The 20,704-nt window shown below is 31.8% G+C and overlaps 3 protein-coding genes across 14 annotated transcripts in view; 1 reads left to right on the top strand and 2 right to left on the bottom strand.

Annotated features, from left to right (window-relative positions):
• Nucleotides 1-1,998: 1,998 nt before the first annotated feature.
• LOC125853386 (deoxyuridine 5'-triphosphate nucleotidohydrolase-like) lies at nucleotides 1,999-3,180 on the bottom strand. Its single transcript, XM_049533068.1, has 3 exons — nucleotides 2,995-3,180; nucleotides 2,776-2,867; nucleotides 1,999-2,399 (listed from the first exon to the last, which is right to left on the bottom strand). The coding sequence occupies exons 1-3, from the start codon at nucleotides 3,108-3,110 to the stop codon at nucleotides 2,155-2,157; spliced, it is 453 nt and encodes a 150-aa protein (XP_049389025.1). The 5' UTR covers nucleotides 3,111-3,180; the 3' UTR covers nucleotides 1,999-2,154.
• A 1,955-nt stretch (nucleotides 3,181-5,135) lies between these two features.
• LOC125853372 (late embryogenesis abundant protein 47) lies at nucleotides 5,136-7,849 on the top strand. The gene is made up of 3 exons (XM_049533055.1): nucleotides 5,136-5,267; nucleotides 7,191-7,466; nucleotides 7,553-7,849. The coding sequence occupies exons 1-3, from the start codon at nucleotides 5,136-5,138 to the stop codon at nucleotides 7,760-7,762; spliced, it is 618 nt and encodes a 205-aa protein (XP_049389012.1). The 3' UTR covers nucleotides 7,763-7,849.
• A 694-nt stretch (nucleotides 7,850-8,543) lies between these two features.
• Nucleotides 8,544-20,704, bottom strand: part of LOC125853356 (cysteine synthase-like) — a 53,587-nt gene continuing 41,426 nt past the window's right edge. For 3 of the 12 annotated variants that reach the window (XM_049533037.1, XM_049533038.1, XM_049533036.1), the window contains 9 exons: nucleotides 14,662-14,769; nucleotides 14,505-14,562; nucleotides 14,058-14,321; nucleotides 13,851-13,988; nucleotides 13,709-13,760; nucleotides 13,465-13,544; nucleotides 13,288-13,347; nucleotides 12,986-13,066; nucleotides 8,544-8,650 (listed from right to left, as the gene is read on the bottom strand). In XM_049533037.1, coding sequence (XP_049388994.1) covers nucleotides 8,561-8,650; nucleotides 12,986-13,066; nucleotides 13,288-13,347; nucleotides 13,465-13,544; nucleotides 13,709-13,760; nucleotides 13,851-13,988; nucleotides 14,058-14,321; nucleotides 14,505-14,562; nucleotides 14,662-14,769 — 931 coding nt within the window. In that variant the 3' untranslated portion in view covers nucleotides 8,544-8,560. Of the gene's footprint in view, nucleotides 8,651-12,812; nucleotides 12,879-12,985; nucleotides 13,067-13,287; nucleotides 13,348-13,464; nucleotides 13,545-13,708; nucleotides 13,761-13,850; nucleotides 13,989-14,057; nucleotides 14,322-14,504; nucleotides 14,563-14,661; nucleotides 14,770-20,704 lie in introns of those variants that run through there. The other 9 variants (XM_049533039.1, XM_049533028.1, XM_049533026.1 and 6 more) reach the window with 8 other exon arrangements.

Below are 20,704 nucleotides of genomic sequence, written 5' to 3' on the forward strand. Positions count from 1 at the left end.
GGTAAAAAGGAAAAAGGGATTGTAGAGAGAGAACGAGGGGAGGGAAAACTTAGGGAGGTGAATATTGGGGACTAAACTGAAAAAAGGGCATGGAGTTGAGCGAATTTACGGGAAATGACATTAACGCGCTATTTTTACTGAAATTTCTCTGTGTGCCTCAAACGTAAGGAAAATGGAACATTCTTCCGCGGTACAACTATTTACAAAAGTAGAAGACAAGTATGAATGGTATATTTTGTCAACAGATTACATCGATAACTATTAGAGCAATTTCAAATAAATTGAGTCGACTATATAAAATAATATTATAAAAAATATAATTTTTTTATACTTTTAACTAATATACAAAATTCCTAACAAAGATATGGTGTTTAACTTTGAAATTATTGATTATATATTATAAATCAGTTGAATTAAAGGAATTACTACAACTCAATAGAAATAAACTAATGATTAGAAACCGCCACTATAAACATGTAAGTCAATTATCAACTACTGGTTTCTAAATAAATATCAAGTAATAATAACTTATGTCGATGAGGAGACTTATTTCTATGTTATTGTTGACGAGGACTAAGGAGACTTTGTTTCTCTGTGATGTATTTACCATTTACGTAATAGGATTATACCATTAATGAAAGAGGTAACCATGTATACAAATCCTATAAAGTATAGAATTTAAATTGAACTAAATAGAGAAATTGGATTAGTAAGAAATTCAACAATAATATACCCAATAAAATTTCTAAAATAAAGTCGGGAAAGATAGAATCTACACAAATTTAATCATTACTTTACAAAAGTGGAGAGATGATTTCCCAACCTACTTTATTTACAAAATATAACTTTAATCGTTATGAGCTCAATGCACGTTCTTTGTTGTATTCAGGGGTGAATTTAGGTGTAAAATTTTAGGTCACCGAAACTCATGGTCATCCGACTAATTTTGATATATCATTTGTATAATTCTTAAAAATATATTAAATATTAGCTAAAGGAACACATGACCAAAATAACTTGTTGGTTTACTGGTCTGAGGACCTATTTTCAAGATTAATGTTGCTAGTTTGAATTCAGCGAGCGCTCAATTTACCTATTGTTTTTTTAAAAAGGGTCTATTTTATTATAAAAAATGGCTCATATATATCCTTTTCATCTAATAGATGTGAAAAAATTAATTTTAATTTTTTATTATTATTTTAATTATAAAAAATCCATGTAGGGGTATATTTGATCTTTTTTCACACATGAATTATTTTTTCGACTTATTTAATTAACATTTTTTGAGTTTCTTATTCATATTTCTTTGTTTTTTCTTTCACTTTAGTGTAAAACTAAAAGAAATCAAAGAAAGAAGTGTGAATGAAAAAAGTGAAAAAAAATAAGTAATTTTTTTGTGGCTATTTTGTAGTTTGAATATTTTTTTTGCGCCTATATTGTAATTTAGTTTTTGTATCTATGATAAATTCTACAATAAAATTAGTGAAAAAATAAATTTGACCGTTAAAATAATAAATCCAAATTAACCATTGAATAAATAAAATTAAAAAACCATGAGAAGATCAAATATACCTTACATGAATTTATTTTTTTAATATTAATTTTTGCATTCCTTAGAGAATAAGAGTATATGTGACTCATTTGTATGACATTATACAATCACTTTTATAACGAGGTGTATATCAACTCTTATCGCAAAGTTAAAAGGGTATATTCGATTGTTTTCTCTACAATTTTAGATTGTATTCCAATTTTCCTAAATTCAATATTCATCCTGCTAGTGTTGGAGAGTTTTGTTGTTCATTCAACGTCACATTTCATAGAAATATAGTTGATAAAGTAAAAATCTCATACGATCAAATCTGTCATAATAAATGTTGATTTTACTGAAATATTTGGATCTAATTCATGATAAGTAGATCATAACAAGTGTCTTCTAAACCAAATTTCACCAATATCCTTTTTTTAGGGCCAGTATTTAATTTATCTTTTTAAAGAAATTTCCATTGGACAAAAGAACCTAAACTCACAAGAGAACTTAAAACACAGAGATCAACATTGGCAAAGCATAAAGCACGAGTGAAGCTACATCAAAACAACATCCTGGTAAATATAGTGATCAATATATATGATTCTAATTCAAGCTAAAGGGTTTCAAACTCCAGTTGATCCAAAGCCTCCAGAGCTTCTAACTGTGGAGTCTAGATCATCAACCTCCTCGACTTCTGGCACGATGATTTTCTCAATGATCAATTGAGCTATTCTGTCACCAATTTTCACTTCAAAATCAACATCAGAATGGTTGAAAAGTATAACTCCAACTGGTCCCCTGTAGTCAGCATCGATCACACCTGCCCCAACGTCTATAGAATGCTTCCAGGTCAATCCTGATCTTGGAGCTATAAAAATTAACATATCACCATCGAATTAGCCCCTAATATTCACAATCAAATTTCAAATATCCAACCTATCACAAAATTACTGGGTTAGGACTACAAGGTTGTATTCGACTAAAATGATTCAAACGGAGATGCATAAATGTTCTAGTGAGAAGGTGTAAGAAGTTGACTACAGCGGGTCAGGAGTTTGCTTAGGTGTGACTCAAATTCGTAACCTTAGGGTTGAGAGTGAGGTGTTTAAGATCGGAGCAAATTATTTCAGTTATTGTACTATATCATTTCTACAGTATCGACTTTCTTTGTCAAATTGTAGCAATCATCTTCTACTCAAAGTGAATTTGGGATGATGGAAGTGAAAAAAGGGGCAATAATATACCTATGCGGGCATATGTTCCTTCAGGAACGGCAATACTAAGATCTGTAGGTACTAGAGCCTTTCCTCTGGCAGGCACTTTCGTCTCCGTTGCACTGCACCAAAAACAGAAGAAAAAAACTCAAATCCCCAAAATTGAGTTAATCAAACACATACAAAATCTAGGGAAAATATTTATTTTGTGAAGTATTAATTTATCAAAAAAAAAAAAAGGGGGGAAACCTGGAGAGATCATAACCAGCAGAGAGAGGAGAGCCTCTAGAGGGCAAAACAGCGTTATCAGAGAGCTTTTTGACGCGGAAGAAGAGAGCAGAGGAAGCTATGCCATTTGCAGCCATTTTTATTTTTTTGAAGTAGAGAAGCTTCGGAAGGAGAAATTGTAAGAGCGGCGTAACAAGGGTTTCAAGCTTGTGGAAAAAAATTGATGTGGAGGTAATATAACCAGAAAATGCAGAATCGCGCCAAAAGTTCCCGCCATTCCTTTTTTTTAATCTTAAAAGAAATTAAAATTTTATCATATAATTGTTTTTTAAAATATAATTATCTTTCATATTTAGTTATTTTTTCGTAGATGAAAAATTTGAAATTCTATTACTCCCTTCGTTTAAAAAAGAATGACTTAATTTTCTTTTTAGTTTGTTTCAAAAGAATGACCCATTTCCTTTTTTGACAACACTTTAACTTCAACTTTCCACGTGACATGTTTAAGGCCACAAGATTAAAGGGCATTTTGGTACATTTAACATAACTTTAATTTAAAACCACAAGATTAAAAAGTCTTATTTCTTTTCTTAAACTTCGTTCCAAGTCAAACTAGGTCATTCTTTATGAAACGGATGAAGTATATGTTAAAAACCTCTCTTCTCATAACAAAAAGACAGTAACACCACAATGTAGGAAAGTTTCTCTCAATAGTTTTATATTATTTTTTATATTAGGTTTTCATATTTAGGTCAATTGACCAAATCATATAATAATATTATGCATTTTAGTATAGTTTTATCTGTTATCTGATTTATCATCAATATGATTTGCAATTATAAGCTTTCGCATGATGTTGTGATTACTCTCGAATCCAACATAGATTATGTTTGAAAGTAATTACAATGTCATGCGGAAATTTAATTGCAAATCATAAAAGCGATAAATCAAATGACAAAGAAAAATATACTTAAAAACATATTATTATAAGATTTGGTCAAGCGACCTACATATTATAAAAACTAATATATTGAAAAAGCATGAACGTGTTGGAAGAAAATCTTCCTCTAAGAAAAACTCTCTAAACGAGATAACATTGTGGATATTCTTAACAATAATACTGTGGATGTTTTAACTCTCTAGACGACAATATTGTGAATGTTCTTATGTTATACTAAGAGAAGATGATCTTCAATTTGTAGAGCTTCAAGTTTTTCCTTTAAGGAAAAAATAACTAAATATGAAAAAAAATTATATTTTAGTTTAAGGAAAAGTAAAACAATTATGTTATTGCTTTGACTTTCCTTCTTAAAAAAAAAAAACGTAAAACTCAAATATAGTAAAAAATCAGAACAAAATCCTAACAATCATGTTGATAATTTTATTTACTTAGTAATGCAACAGATCGTTATTTGAGTTTTAGACTGATATGGGGGGCTTGAGGATGTTTAATTTGAACTTGAGTAATAGAAATATGAATGTTGGATGTCTTGAGTGTTGAAAGACGATGGTATTGCCACCGAAAATAACAAGCATGTTGTTCAAATTTCATTGACAACTTTAACCTATTTTGACAGATGACAATGACTAATTGACTATATGATAGATTTGACCCAAAATTATTAATAAAATATAAATTTAAACCATAATCCAAGAGTTCAAGGGTAATTTTACAGTTTTTTTGCCTTTATTGAAAATGTTAGTTATCCTCATTGGTATTTGGCATTACTGTTCTTTAAAATAATACATGTTTCACGTAATTTCATTTCTCTATGAAATTTAAATTTATTTAAACTACAACTTTCTTTTAATCAAATTTATTTCTTTTAATTATAATTGATCACAGAAAAAATCATATTTCTTTGTTAAAAGTTTTCCCTTTCAACAAAGAAAAAGTCACAAAATGAAGAATCGTTTCCAATAATTTAAGGCCTTTGAATATCCACCAAAATAGTTCTAATCAAATTCTATTCCAAACACGTGTTTAGCTTTCAAACTTTCCTGTTTTATCGACACTTGTTATGCATGGAAAGTGGACACTATTTTCTCCATACAAACTTATAACACCATATACAGGAGGGAGAATGTTATTACTTTTAATTTCCTTTCTAAATAAATATTAATTTCTATAGTTGAAATCTTGATTTTTTGAGATATTAAAAATGAGCCAAGAACAACCAAGGAGGGAAGAAGCTGAGCAAGAGCATGAGTCCATTAAACCTGAAGAGAATGTGAAAGATGTTCAAGAATCACTTGCTAGAAAGAAAGCTGTTGCTGAATCTATTGGTGGACAGGTTCTAAACTATTTTTTTTCTATACTAGTTCTCGAACACGTGTGTTGCACGTATATTCTATGTTAATTAGTACAATTTTTTTAAAATAATAAAGAAGGGAATGAAGAAATTGAGCCGATGCAAGGATTTCAAAAAATGACCAAGCAAAATAAGTCACTTACTATAAAGCAATGTCTGAAGATTGAAAACGCAAGCAATGAACAACAAAGAACAAAATTCATTAAGAGCAAAACAAAGGTGAAACTAATATACCTTTGTTGTAGAAAGTGCTAAGAATACAACAAATATTGAATATTTTAAAAAAGAAAGCATATAATAATAGAGCAACTTTCACATATAGCAAATACAAAAATCATATTTGTATGTTATAGCTATAGTTTGCATAATTGCTTTCCATAGCAAACTTTGTTATGCTATTTCTCTATACATATATACAAAAGGCAGTGGCTATTTTGCTATACATATATACAAAAGAAACAATTGTATAATTCACTGGCTCCTCTTCAGATTTGTATAATTTCTCTGGTAGACCATTTGTATAAATTGTTAAAATTTGAATTTGTATACAATTGAATCGAAATAAAACGTTTGTATATCAAATATCACTCTCTCTCTTGCTTTATACAAACATAAATTATACATTGTATTTTGTATAATTTGTGTTTGTATAAAGCGAGAAAGAGAGAAAGGCAAAAGAAAATTGGGTAGGGAAATATTTGTATTGTATAATTATAAGTGTATATAACGAAGATATATGTTTTTGCATATGTATATACAATTTTCTCTCGCTTTATACAAACTGAAATGCAATTTATACATTTATGTTTGTATAAAGCGAGAGATGCGAGGGAGAGAGTGGCGAGCGAGAGTTTAAGGGAGAGAGGCGATTGACAACAGTTTGCTACGGGGCACAATTAAATCAAACTGTAGTTATAACATTTAATTTGAATTAATAGTTTGCCATTATATACAATTTTCCCATAATAATATGACAATGGCCCAAAGGCTAAAACTATTGATTGTATAGAAGGTAAAATAATATGAAAAGTCTTTTTAACAGATGGAAGCTAAAAAGAAATAGAAAATAATATTAATTTAAGATGATAATTATGTGTGAGTTAAAGGCACAAGATTAATGAGTATTATAATATAAACTATGAAAATGAAGATGTGTAATTATGGAGTTGATTTTAAATGAAAAAAGTAATTTTAAAAAATGATTTTAAGAAAATCAATTAGTAGATAAAGGGTATTTTCCTAATTTAACTTTTGACTTAGATTGTTCTCACTTTTAATAACACATAAATATTTATAAAGTTTCTCATATGTGTCATTTTGTAAAGCATGTGCGTACATATTTGTGTTTTAGAGAAAATGAGTAAACATAACACTTATTTGAATCGAACAATAATAGGACGATTCTATAAAAATTTCTTTGATATTTTTAGATCTCTAGTGAAACAGACGTTAAACGAAAAACTATAACTTTTCAGGGTGCTAGCTAGCTAGTCAAAAGTTGATTGAAAGGAATTCTTCTTCTTGCTCTTTAGGTGATATTTCATCAAACTGGGTACATATCAATGTAACTATCCAAGGGAGAAATGAAATTAATAAATTTCTGTTGATCCGTATTCTTTTAATAAATTGACATACATTTGTTTTCATTAGTATCTTTTTAATACATAGGTATACATTGGTCTGGATTCAACTATCAAAATTGTATACATTTATTTAAATCGAAATTGGGATCCATTGGTCTGTATTCACCTAACAAATCTATATACATTTGTTTAAATTGAGATTGGTATCCAATGATCCCGTATTCATCTAATAAATAGGTATACATTTGTTTGCATTACAATTTTTATAAAGATGAATCAACATTTTTCTTACTTTTGTGTAAAACGTGACCTCTACTTGAAGGTACATGAAAAAGACAGAAAACAAGTAAGCTCAGAATCAGTCTCAGGAAGAGCAAACATTACCATTGGTGAAGCCCTTGAAGCCACTGTTGTGACAGCTGGAAGCAGGCCGGTTGATTACAGTGACGCGGCAGCCATACAGGCAGCAGAAGTGAGAGCCACTGGACGTACCAACATCATCCCTGGTGGAGTTGCTGCTGCTGCTCAATCAGCTGCTACTCGCAATGCTAGAGTTACCAAAGAGGAGGAAAAAACTAAACTGGCTGAAATCCTCGCGGTAAGATAACAACCTAAAAAATATCAGGTGTACATAAGTTAAATCATACGAACGTATAACTAAGACAATACATTGGTGTTTGGCAGGAAGCAAGTTCAAAGTTACCGTCAGATAAGCCAGTGACACGCAAAGATGCAGAGGGAGTAATTGGTGCAGAACTGAGGAATGATCCAAACTTGTGCACCCGTCCTGGTGGTGTTGCTGCTTCTATTGCTGCTGCTGCAAGGCTCAACCAAACTAACAGTACTTCTAGCACAAAGAATAACGATAACAATCTCAAACAAAAACAAAACTAGGATGAGAGTAAACTACTGTTGTATCTAATCCTTCAAACCTGTCCTGTCTCTCAGTTCCGCCTCTTTAAATCTTTCTCTTCTTGTTTTCTTTTTCTCTTTTAAAGACATCAACACAATTTTTTGTCCTTCTCCATAGTAGCTTTTGCGCGAGGGATTGTTACAAGCCTTAACTATTGAGGCTTAGCTTATTGGAGTACCTAGTTATCTGTAGTGAATAATACTCAGAACCTGTGTAGTGAGTTTCTTTTCCCTTCCCAGCTTTGTGCAAGGGTTCAAGAGTATTGCAAGATTATGTACCTTTTCATTACTGACTGGAAGTTAGAGATGCTGTTCCATTAAGATGACAAAATGTATGCTTTACACTGTACATGAGTAATTTCTTGAATTTGCTTCAATCTAGTTCCAAGCATTTGCACTATATCTTCGGAATGACTTGCAAAATGGTGCAAGTTCTGATTAGTCTCTCTCATTTCCTCTCTACATACCTCCAGTTTCTCAAGAGTCCAATTATATGTGCAAGCGAGAGAAAGAATAATATGAATAGTAGTTGGTTTGACAATTAAAAGTCGTGAAGTATCAGAAAGTAAAGTAAATGCCAGCCTGTTTGCTGATGGAAGCCTTTCTCCACAAATATGCCATTGGGAAATAGTTTTTCTTTATATTATTTTCATGGTAAGAATATTTGTATTCATTAACCAATTTAGGAGCTTACAATTCAGTTGTTTTTACTATTTTAGCTCAAGTTACAGCATATATCTTCCTCAAATACCCTATCTCTCTGTCCAAAGAAGCATAAAGTTACTCAAACGTCATGTTTTCCACCTCTTCTCGAATGGAATCAAACAGCACGGTGGAAAGATAACGCTCTCCAGAACTAGTGAATATAATCTGCATAGAGAATTATAACAGAGAATTTTAGTCCAGTGTTCAAATGTTTTAAGGAGACATGAGAGAAAGAGTGTTATCAGCTTACTGGATAGATCTAACTTACCACAGTAAGTTTCCCAGCATTTTCTGGTCTTTTTGCCACTTTTACTGCTGCAGCCCGTGATGATATTCCTACCTGAAAATATTCCAAAAGAAAAGGTAAGTATAGATTAGCCGTGATGACATAATAAGAACACACATCACAAATGAAGCGGTAGACAGACAATCTGCGGACTCGAAAGTGATCTTTACTGACCGATGAACTTACCAGCAGGCCTTCTTTCAGTGCAAGAAGCTTTGCCATTTCAATAGCTTCATCACTAGATACCTGAACATAAATAAAAACAGAAGCTGATATTATACCAGGAAAAACTTATACACATTGAACAAAAACTTAAATGTTTATAATCTGACAACAACTGATATGGTATACAGCCTTACTTGAAGAACTTCATCCAGGATGCTGAGATCGAGAACATGTGGGATTAAACCAGGACCAAATCCTTGGATTTTATGCGGGCCTTTAACGGTAACATTTAATTACACATATCAGTCTATGATACATTCACAGAAAGTAGTGATGAAAACACAGTATGAGAGATAAGCTGGAAAAACTCTATTGATGGGACAGCTTGAAGGGGGGAAGAAACTTGACTGACCTAGTTGTCCTCCATTTAGAAATGCATTTTCGGCTGGTTCTATACAATATACCTGATTTCCCCACAAGACAAAGGAATAAGAAATAAGGACTATTCCACTTATCACTTACAAATAACCTAACCTTTATATCTGGATTCTTTTCCTTGAGAAACTTTCCAGTTCCTGTCACTGTGCCTCCAGTCCCAATCCCAGCAATAAAAATATCAACTTTTGATACTTGAGCATGGTTGCATTATCTCCAATTTGGGCAGCACAACCTTCCGCAATTTTGTTCAGATATACCATAGGGGTGCTTCCAATAAGCTACATTGTGAAGACAACAAAATGAGATGAATATGATGCTTAAAATAAAAGATGAATGCTAAGAGTACCAAGAAAGATCTCAGAAAGGTAACTACTTCCGTGACATCTTTCGCGATCTCCCTCCTTTCTTCCATACTGACTTGCTGGCTTACTGCAATAATGAGAAACAAGAGCTAGTTAAGAAACGAGCTATGCATAGTTGATAATAAGAAATTAGAAGATAACCTATGCATGTAACCTACTACACTCTCATGGAAGTGAAATTACAATGTATATATATGATGAGCCAGATAAGGCATGCATTATATATATATCAACCATACAGGAAAAAACTTGCTTGATCTTCGACACTTTCTAAGAATGTTAAAGATATGACGCTACGCCTAACTCAACCCAGAAGCTAAATCTTGAAGGGGCGATTGCCCAAGTACTATCAGTTCACAACAATTACTTTAGGAGCTGTCAACTGCGACAAATGAACAGACATCATCTGGTAATTGCTTATACTTAAATTTTAAAGGATGGTCATTTTGAGATGATCATAAGTGGGTTGTTACTGTTGTTGATTAAATCACTTTACAGAGTTACAAAGAAAGATAAGTCCCTCTAAAAAAGAATGTCATTTATTTTTCACCTAACATGTTTAAGATGATAAAATTGAAATATTTTTAATTTATGATCTTAAAATTCAAAAATCTTTTTTATTTTCTTAAATTTTGTATCAAGTCAAAATCAAACAAATAAATTAAAACGAGTCCGTAATCAAAACTTGTTTTTAACTAAAATGCACATAGGGACAATTTTTTTTTTTATCAAACCAAAACAGACAAATCGCTACGACACACTGCCGTCTATATCTCATGGGATTTTATTTTTTTTTCAATAACTTGCTCATGCTTGTTTTGTCTTCTTTGTTTTTTCGTTTGGCAAGTAGTCGCTCATAATCGGGCGATTTCCTCTCCTTTTTAGATGTAAGTCGTTGTCAATGATTGTAGTAAAATAATTGCTCATGCTTATTTTATTAATTAATTAATTCTTTTGTTTGTGTTAAAAGACAATTTTTATTTATTCAAATTCTTAATATAAAGTCTAACGTAAAATAAAATAAAGAATTTATTGTGTAAAAATGAAGGGTAAAATTCTTATTCTTAAAATAATATAATAAAAAAATTGTTCTTTATTTTTATACAATAAATTCGTTATTTTATTTTGTGTTTTGTACACTATTATATTATGTTTTAATTTGAGGAATATTTTTTAGTTTATTTGGATTGATTATTTTAATTATATTAAAATCATGCTGTTAAAATTTAATTATATCAATATTTATTGATTTTTTATTTAATTTTTAATAAATAACATATAATAATAAAAAAATATTTATATGTTTAATTTTCTTATCACTTATAGATAATAACTAGTAAATCTAAAAAAATCGAACTTCAATATAGATATAGACACCAAATGAGAAAAAAAGAAAACTAGTAGATGAATATGAAAGAGAGAATCGGATAAATAAACAAAAATATTCTGGGTGCAACAATAAGTTTGAGAAAATTGCAAAATAGAGGAACATGAAACGATGTAGAAAACTTCCTACGGTCATTTAAGGATCCTCATTGAATAAAATCAAAGGATTTATTATTATTATTATTATTATTATTATTATCATTTAGTAAAAAATAAATCAGAGAAATATTTAATATTAAAATAATTAAATTTTAACATATATAATTAAAATAATCAATCCAAATAAATTTAAAAAATATTTCACAAATGAAAACATAAAATAATTGTGTATAAAACGTAAAATAAAATAAAGAATTTATTATGTAAGAAAGAAGAATAAGAATTTTATTTTTCACTTTTACACAATAAATTATTTTATTTTATTTTATATTAGACTTAAATATTTTAAATATATTGGGATGAGCTAATTTTAGGAATTTAATATTTTTTCAAAATATCTTACCGACCAAATAAAAGAATTAACAAATTAGTAAAAAAATTCAATTCAAATAAATTTGGGTTGAGAGTACTTCTAAGCCGAAAGATGGAAGGAGGGGTTTTTGAACCAAAAACAAAGTTGGAGGGTATTTTTATACCAAAGGTAGAAGGAAGATATAACCATTTCCAATTGGTTAGGGGTATTTTTGGCCATTTTTTCCGAAAAAAATAATAACAGATAAACACTATAAAAATGCATAAACGTTAAATTTCTTTCTTTCGGAGAGATGGAGGATGTTCCTGAGGATGGAAAAGGGGGATCTTGGAGTTTTTGTGTTGTTTTGCAATGGAGTTTGAGACTAATAAGACTGCTTATGTTATTGGAAGATGCTTTATTACTATTAGATTAGTGCTCAATTAGGAGGACTTCCAAAAAAGTAAAAATAAACATAAATGGAATTGCTCAATTATGAGTGACTAGTTGCAAAAATATAATAAAAATTAAGACAAAAAGCTTATAAGAATGATCGAATTATTCGAAAACAACATGCCGGCAGTTAAATTAAAGATAAATCGCTCAGCTTTGAGAGATTTATCCATTTTGATTAGATAAAAAAAGAAATGGCCTTTGTGTATTTTAGTTTAAAAGTATGATCCTTTGTGTATTGATGCTTAACGTTAGACATATCAAATCATATTTTCTTACACGTTTAAACTTCTTCATTGTTACAAGTATTTTTTAAACCAGAACTTTCTTAATCCAGTTATATTGATCAATCATAATTCAATAGAACTTTCTTAATCCAGTTATTGAAGAGTATTTTATTTTTTTTTACAACTTCATTTATTTTCTTAAAAAAATTAAGAATTATCTCATTCATAAAAAGGTGATGCCAGTGTATTGCTGGTGGTGGTGTTGCCGCTTCTATTGCTGCAGCTGCAAGGCTCAACCAAACTAACAGTACTGCTATAGCACAAAGGATAATGATAACAATCTCAAGGGTGACTTCTTTGTAGACGAATCAAATAGTTTTTCTTTATATTATTTAAATGGTAAGAATATTTGTTTCCATTAACACTAGTTCACCAATTTAGGAGCTTACAATTCAGTTGTTTTTACTATATTAGCTCAAGTTACAACATAACACTTCCTTGAATACCTTATTTCTCAATCCAAAGCAGCATAATGTTACTCAAAAGTCATGTTTTCCACCTCTTCTCTAATGGAATCAAATAGCACAGTGGAAAGATAACGCTCTCCAGAACTAGCGATAATAATCTGCATAGAGAGTTAAAACAGAGAATTTTAGGGCAGTGTTCAAAAGTTTTAAGGAGACACAGAAAGAGTGGTATCACTTATCAGCTTACTGAATAGATCTAGCTTACCACAATAAGTTTCCCATCATTTTCTGGCCTTTTTGCTACTTTTACTGCAGCAGCAGCTGAAGCCCCCGATGATATTCCTACCTGAAAATATTCCAAATGAAAAAGGAAGTATGTCGTGATGATATCAGAATGCACATCACAAATGAAGCGGTGGAACACACACTACCACAAAAACAACTTTTAGCGGCAATATTGCACATTAGCAAAGAGTTTACTGGCTTTAGTTAATTGCATTTAGATCCACTGTCACTAAAAAGAGTGCTAATTGCCACTAACCGATCTTTATTGACCGGTGAACTTACCAGCAGACCTTCTTTCAATGCAAGAAGCTTTGCCATTTCAATAGCTTCATCACTAGATACCTGAACATAAATAAAAACAGAAGCTGATATCATACCAGGAAAAACTTAATACACACTGAACAGAAATTTAAATGTTTATAATCTGACAACTAGTATTTATAGGGTATGCAGCCTTACTTGAAGAACTTCATCCAGGATGCTGAGATCAAGAACAGGTGAGATTAAACCAGGACCAATTCCTTGGATTTTATGCGGCCCTTTAATGGTAACATTTAATTACAATTTACACATATCAGTCTATGATAAAAAATAATTCACAGAATGTAGTGATGAAAACACAGTGTGAAAGATGAGCTGGAATAATTCTTTATATGGAACTAATACAATGGCATTCTCAAAGGGGGAAAGAAACTCGACTGACCTAGTTGTCCTCCATTTAGAAATGCATTTTCAGTTGGTTCTAAACCATATACCTGATTTTCCGACAAGACAAAGGAAAGAAAGGAAATCACAAATCAAGTCAAAAAGGAAAGAAGAACAATGCCGGTCACAAATAACCTTACCTTTATTTCTGGATTCTTCTCCTTAAGAAACCTTCCAATTCCTGTCACTGTGCCTCCAGTCCCAATCCCAGCAATTAAAATATCAACTTTCCCTCCCGTACAATTCCATATTTCAGGTCCAGTTGCTTCGTAATGTATCTATAAAATGGATACTTGATAAGTGTTATGTTTTTTATAACAAATGAATTGAGTTATTTGTATAGACACCTTTGGATTGGCAGGGTTTTCGCTCTGATGTAGAAAATAACAGTTAGGTGTTCTATCTATTATCTCTTGGGCTTTCTGAAGCACACCATCTGTACCTTTGGCAGGATCCGTGATGTATAACTCAGCCCCCAAAGCTTTAAGAACAATCCTTCTTTCAATACTATATTTTGCTCCCATCACTATCACAAGTTTATTGCCACGAGCTGCTGCAATAGATGCAAGACCAATGCCAGTATTTCCACTGGATATCTCATTGAGGACCGTCTTCAGCCACCATTATTTCAACATTTTGAAAACCAAAAAAACTAGTTTCAGTTCAGCCTTTCAGATAAATGATCATAGACCACACGGAAGTACAGGTAAAATTTGTGACAAAGTACTTGGAATCACATAATGTGTTCCTTTTTCCTCCTGATATGTATTTATTCTAAAACAAACTTAACTAACCTTCCCAGGCGTAATCAGTCCCCTGTCTTCTGCATCTTTGATCATACTCCATGCGACCCTACATATTAAGAATTGGAAGTTAGAAATAAGATGTGAATAATTCAAGATTTTGCAAATTGAGCGAAGAAACAGGATGAGGGGAGTGAAAGATAAAAACCTATCTTTAATACTTGAGCATGGTTGCATTCTCTCCATTTTGGCTGCAATTTGGGCAGCACAACCTTCGGCAATTTTGTTGAGATACCATAGCGGTGCTTCCAATAAGCTACATTGTGAAGACAACAAAATGAGATGAATATGATGCTTAAAATAAAAGATGAATTCTAAGAGTACCAAGAAAGATCTCAGAAAGGAAACTACTTCCATAACATCTTTCGCGATCTCCCTCTTCTCTTTCATATTGTCTTGCTGACTTACTGCAATGAGAAACAAGAGCTACGTGTAGTTAATGCTATGAAGAAGATAACGTATGTAACCTACTACACTCTCATGGAATCGAAACCACAATGTATATATGATGAGCCAGATAAGGAATGCATTATATATAGCAACCATACAAGAATAAACTTGCTCAATCTTTGACACTCTCTTGGAAGGTAAAATTATGGCACTGGCCTAACTCAACCTCAAAAGCTAGCTCTCGAGGTACGATTGATGAAATCCATAGAAGCAGACGACCACCACTCCACAACAATTACTAAAGGAGCTGTGAACTGCCACAAAAGAACAGACAGCATCTAGTAACTGCTTTTACTTAAATAGGAAAGGATGGTCACTTTGGGGAAATATCTTTTGATTAATTTAAAATTTCAAAATTCAAAAATCCTTTTTATTTTCTTAAATTTTGTGTCAAGTCAAAATCAGACAGACAAATTGAAACAAAGTAAGTACTATTTTACCGTTCTTGATACTTACCGTTAGACAATTGAACTGTTGTGGTGCATGTCATAAATTAGGCTCAAATGAGAATTCTCTTAAAATAAGTTAAGACTTGAATGAGTTGAGATTGAACTCAATTCAAATTATCTTGAGACTTGATCCCAAACCTTAAAATTCTGGACGAATTAGATGGATTACCTATAGTTGGACTCATTTTTGACACCTCTAATCTTTAGTTTTTAAGTCAAGTATTTTCTTTGAAATTATATAGAATAAACTGTAAAGTAATTAGTTTATTTACATAAAAAATAGTCAAAAGTCATAGAAAATATACACTAACTATACAATATAGCTTACTTATATATACATGAGTTATACTAATACACAAACTATACATTATGATACACTCAAAAAGATGTGCTAGCGTTTGACCCCAAGTTCTCAAATATTCTTGGCGAATTATATTTGGGTGAAGTTTCACCATGTATTTGGCTCGGAATTTTCCCAAAAATATTTTACTATTTCAAAAAATATGATTTTTACCCATAAGTTCTAAAAACTATTAAAAATATCCATATATTTATATTATCATTTTATAATGAATATGTTCTGTTATAAAATAACCATATAATATAATTGATAACGTACAATCAACAATAACAAAATAACAATATAGGCAAGACAATACATTATCACATACTCAAACTTGTCACTCAGAGGCGAACCCAGAATTTGAAGACGATGGGTGCACCACCAACGGTAATGCACGTTAGTTAAAGTATGTACCCAATATTGATTTATATGATAATTTTATTAAACATAAAAATACAAAACAGCAATATTCATGTATAAATAAATTAAATCACTCTAATAGATAAAGTTTGTTTTGTGGAGTGGTGATTTTAAATTTCACTTTGTACCATGAGGTCGCAAGTTCGAAACTAGCCATCCCCTTATTTTATTCGATATTTTTAAACTTCATAGCGAAAAACGAAAAAAAGAAAAAGAAAATAAGCAAATGGGATTCAAACCCATCCCCTTCCTCAATGAAGTCCAGCGTCTAAACCAGCTAACCCAATTGGCTTTTGTGTTTTGAGTCGCCTAATAAAATATATGTCTATCTTAAGGTGTATATATATACGTGTATATATATATTTTTCGAAGTTAACGGATGCACGTGCACCCTCAAGGATACACGTGGATCCGCCTTTGTTGTCACTGATTCAATTATAATTATAACCCATTAAACATAAATTGTAACTTTTTCGGAGGAGGTAGTAACAAATATTAGTTGGAATTAATAAATATTGAGTATTTTTTTTTATAAAATATAAAAGTTTGGGGTAATTTTTAATTTTTTAATTTTCAAATATTAGAATTTGACTCAAATATTAGTTTTTTCGATCTAGTATTTGGGAACTTGGAATACTTGACAAATATATTTGCCAAGTTATATGACCAAACACCACTTCCCAAGTTTTCCTCAATTTTTTTCCAAGTATTCTTGGGGCCAAACGGTCCTGAATATAACTTAACTATACATGAAGTATACATTGATTATTCAATCTCGATCAATTCAAAATAACCTCAAATAGTCCCAAATTTTAAATATGAAATTCTCTCAATATTTAAAGTCTTTTGATATATAAACCATTTAAAACTATTTACGTTTTCGATATGTCAAATTTTTAATCAAACAAACTTTAAAAATTTAATGAATGGTTGATCACGTAAGAAGGAAGGAAGGAAGACTGAAAGCAGGCAGCAGCAAAGAGAAAAGGGAAAAGGGAAAAAAAGAAGGAAAATAAGTCATTAATTATGAAACTGAAAGGAATAAAAAGAAGGTATTCGACCAATTTCGATAATTTTTAAATTTGAACCAATTTCGCAAATGACCGAATCATCACTTTGTCTGATTTTTTTCCTTATCATAAATATGTACACATTGTAGTGGTATATACGTGGAGCATTCTAGTAAACAGACATCATCTAGTAATTGCTTTCAGTTAATATATTTAAGATTATAAAATTAAAATATTTTGTATTAAATTTTAGATATTTTTAAGAGATAGTGTCAAAAACACATCTAAACTATCCCATTTTTTTGAGTTTCATTCCTAAACTATTGAGAGTATGAGTTTCATACATAAACTATCACTTTTTAGTTTGAAAAACACACCTAGTGGTGTGTGTAATACACTCTCTTTTATTTGAAAAAACCTTGACACATGGATAAAATATTCTAACTTGACAAAATTAAATAATAAACTATTAATATTAATTAAAAATTAAAGATTAAAGTATTACTATCTATAAAAAATTGAATTAAATTATTTTTCTTACCCCACTCCACCACCTCCTCCACGTACCCCCTCCCCCCTCCAAAGAAAAAACCAACCACTCATTCCCCGCCCCCACCCCCCCAAAAAAATTGATATTATTTTATTTTTAAAAAAATAAAAATTCTACCCCATCCTATGTAATCCTCCGCTCCTATTTTTTTTTTTTACATTTTTCTCATTTTGTCGTAGATATGTACGTACATATATTTTTTTAGAAAAAAAATTTCTACTAGTGTACCAAATATAACATAAATAAGTAAAAAATTAAAAAATGTCTTGTAGTGGCAAGTAAAAAATATTTTCGATATGTATATATCTAACACAAAATGAGAGAAAAAAAGGAAGCGGAGGGTAACGTGGGTGGGTAGAATTATTTTTTTAAAAAATAAAATAATATATAAATTAGTATTTGAAGGGGGGGGGGGAGGATGATGTCACTCCCCGAGACTATCCCTGAGACGTCGACACGGGACCTAGGACCACAAGTGATCCCCAAGCTAACCCTGCTGGCATGATCATGAGCATACTAAAGAAAATAAATTGATGCGAAAGCTAAATCATAAATACAAATGAAGAGATCGGGAATACCCATATACTATAACTGAGATAAATGATAACTGATGAGTTTAATACAAAGATGATATTAACTCAATGCTAAGCTGAATCTATCTATGTTTGAAAATAGACTCTAACTGACTAGAAATGCTGGGACAGGCCCTAGCTAAGTCTAGCAAAACTGAAACTAAAGGACTAAAAATACTGAAAAGAAACTCATGACTATTGTCCTCGGAGAATGAGGACTCACCACTGATTCTGCTAAACTAGAGATCGGAAACCGATCTAAGCATGATCTGGATGCTGAGAACCTGAACCTATATCATGAGAAGATGTAGCGTACGTATGCGTCAGTACTTGAAAGGTACTGAGCATACATGATAGACTACAACTGAAATAACACATAACTGAACAAAATAGATAAACAATGATATAATCTGAACATGATATAGATACTGAATACTGAGCTAACTGAATGCAGTGACCAATTTATAACATGCTGAAACTGAATACTGGATATACTGATAAATGGTCAATGCAATAGAATCTGACTAAACTGTGGGAGCTACTAATAACCGACATAAAACCACATGAGCTAAATGTGGACTCCGATGTATACGCCCCATTGAGAGGACCCAATATACCCGGCCAAAGGTATAGAGGAATGACTGGCGTGATCACTAACTGATATTGCCCACAGAGGGGACTTACACCTACGTGGCTCGTAGTTCTAGGACTAAATGGGTACGCTGAACCCTAGTCCAACTCGGCATTATGCTACTCTCAATAGATTAAATGGTTAACACAATATGACTGAGTTTCTGTATATAATGGATAGCTCAAAACTGAACATGCAATCTGAGAATGCAACAATTAATCTGATAATGATGCATTCATAAATTGAGGCATGTATAACTGAATACATTATGACTGAAATACTGAATAACTCAAAATACTGACATGTAGATACTCATACTTGAAAACTCATTCTTAGAAAACAATTCAGAATCATATTATACTATGATCATAGATGACTTGAGAAGTCATACTGCCTAAACATTGATGGTATATCTAGATACCATACTGTTCATACATTGATGACCTACTCGATTGTCATACTAATCATGTTTTAGAAGCTCTTTTTCAAAACTCATCTTAACTTTCTCAAAAACTTAGTTTAAAACTCAAGTGTTGTCTTAAAAAAAGCTTCTTAAGATTTATAACTCAAAATAAGGTTAATGCTGAAATATACTAATAATGTGGCGTTCAAAACTAGAGCATGTATATCTAAATAACTGAAATATCTGACCTAGCATGTGTATTTTATGAACTAAAGAAATACATAGCTAGGGTTCTGAAATTCATGCAATAAACTGAGCAATAACATGATAATCTGATTTGGAACATTTAAATAACTAATTCATGATGATCTGTTGAAATTCTAGAAACTGTAGGTCTGTCCATAATTATGGAAGAATCTGACTGAATTCTAGGGACCTAATGGGCGAAAGAAATCCACTAGTGACATTCCACATACCTAGTGACGAATTCCACGGAGAAATCCTTAGATTTCGGGGCTGGAACTGATGGAACCTTACTGCGTTCTTGAACTAGGGTTCTTGACTTCTCTTCTCCTCTTACACTCTAATTTTTCTAAGTTTTGATTAATGATTTGACTTAGGTAAGTTCTAGTTATGTTTCTAGGCTTAAACTGACTAAAACCTCATAATTTAGGGTCTAAACGACGTATCTTAGGGGTCCAACGAAATAGGAAAAGACCAAAAGATCCTTGACTTAACTGCTGTCAGAGTGACCGACGGATTGGACTTACGGGCCGTAGTTCAATCCACGGTCCATAGATTGGGGTCGTTGATCAACTCTGCCTGACAGGGCTTCACTAAAAGAAGCATAACTTTTTACTTGGAAGTCGAATTTTAGCAAACTCGGTGGCGTTAGAAAGAGGATTCAATTATCTATCATATCATAGGTCATGGGACACGTAATTCCTTTTGTACTAAGAGTTATGACCATATGAAGTTGACCCAATCAACAATTTCCTCTAACTGGCTGTTGACCCCCACCTACGGTCAGACCTACGGATCGTAGATCGAACGACGTTCTATGCTGGTAAGCTGCAGTTCGTATCAGAGGCTGGGTAAAGGAGTCTTGATCCACGGACCGTGGGTCGAGACTTAGCCGATTTTCTGAGCTGGGTTTGGAGAGGGGTTGCCCACCAGTACGGGCCGTGATCTGACCTACGGTCCGTGGATGGCAATCATGGGTTGCAACTACAACTTCTCAAAATTTGCATTTTTGGTTTGTTTTGGATACGGGTGTTACAGATGAAGTGAAAAAAAATAAATTCTTTTATAAAAGAAATTTAACAAAAATTTTGTTTAAAAAAATGGTGGGGGGGGGGGGGGG

This window comes from Solanum stenotomum, chromosome 1, assembly GCF_019186545.1.
Source record: "Solanum stenotomum isolate F172 chromosome 1, ASM1918654v1, whole genome shotgun sequence".
Taxonomy (NCBI): domain Eukaryota; kingdom Viridiplantae; phylum Streptophyta; class Magnoliopsida; order Solanales; family Solanaceae; genus Solanum; species Solanum stenotomum.

Coding starts and splice junctions, on each gene's coding strand:
- LOC125853386 (XM_049533068.1), bottom strand. CDS start 3,110: ATGGCTGCAAATGGCATAGCTTCCTCTGCTCTCTTCTTCCGCGTCAAA. Junction 2,868..2,994: donor GCTGGTTATGATCTCTCCAG/GTTTCCCCCCTT, acceptor TTTTTGGTGCAG/TGCAACGGAGACGAAAGTGC. Junction 2,400..2,775: donor AGGAACATATGCCCGCATAG/GTATATTATTGC, acceptor TAATTTTTATAG/CTCCAAGATCAGGATTGACC.
- LOC125853372 (XM_049533055.1), top strand. CDS start 5,136: ATGAGCCAAGAACAACCAAGGAGGGAAGAAGCTGAGCAAGAGCATGAG. Junction 5,268..7,190: donor CTGAATCTATTGGTGGACAG/GTTCTAAACTAT, acceptor CTCTACTTGAAG/GTACATGAAAAAGACAGAAA. Junction 7,467..7,552: donor AACTGGCTGAAATCCTCGCG/GTAAGATAACAA, acceptor GGTGTTTGGCAG/GAAGCAAGTTCAAAGTTACC.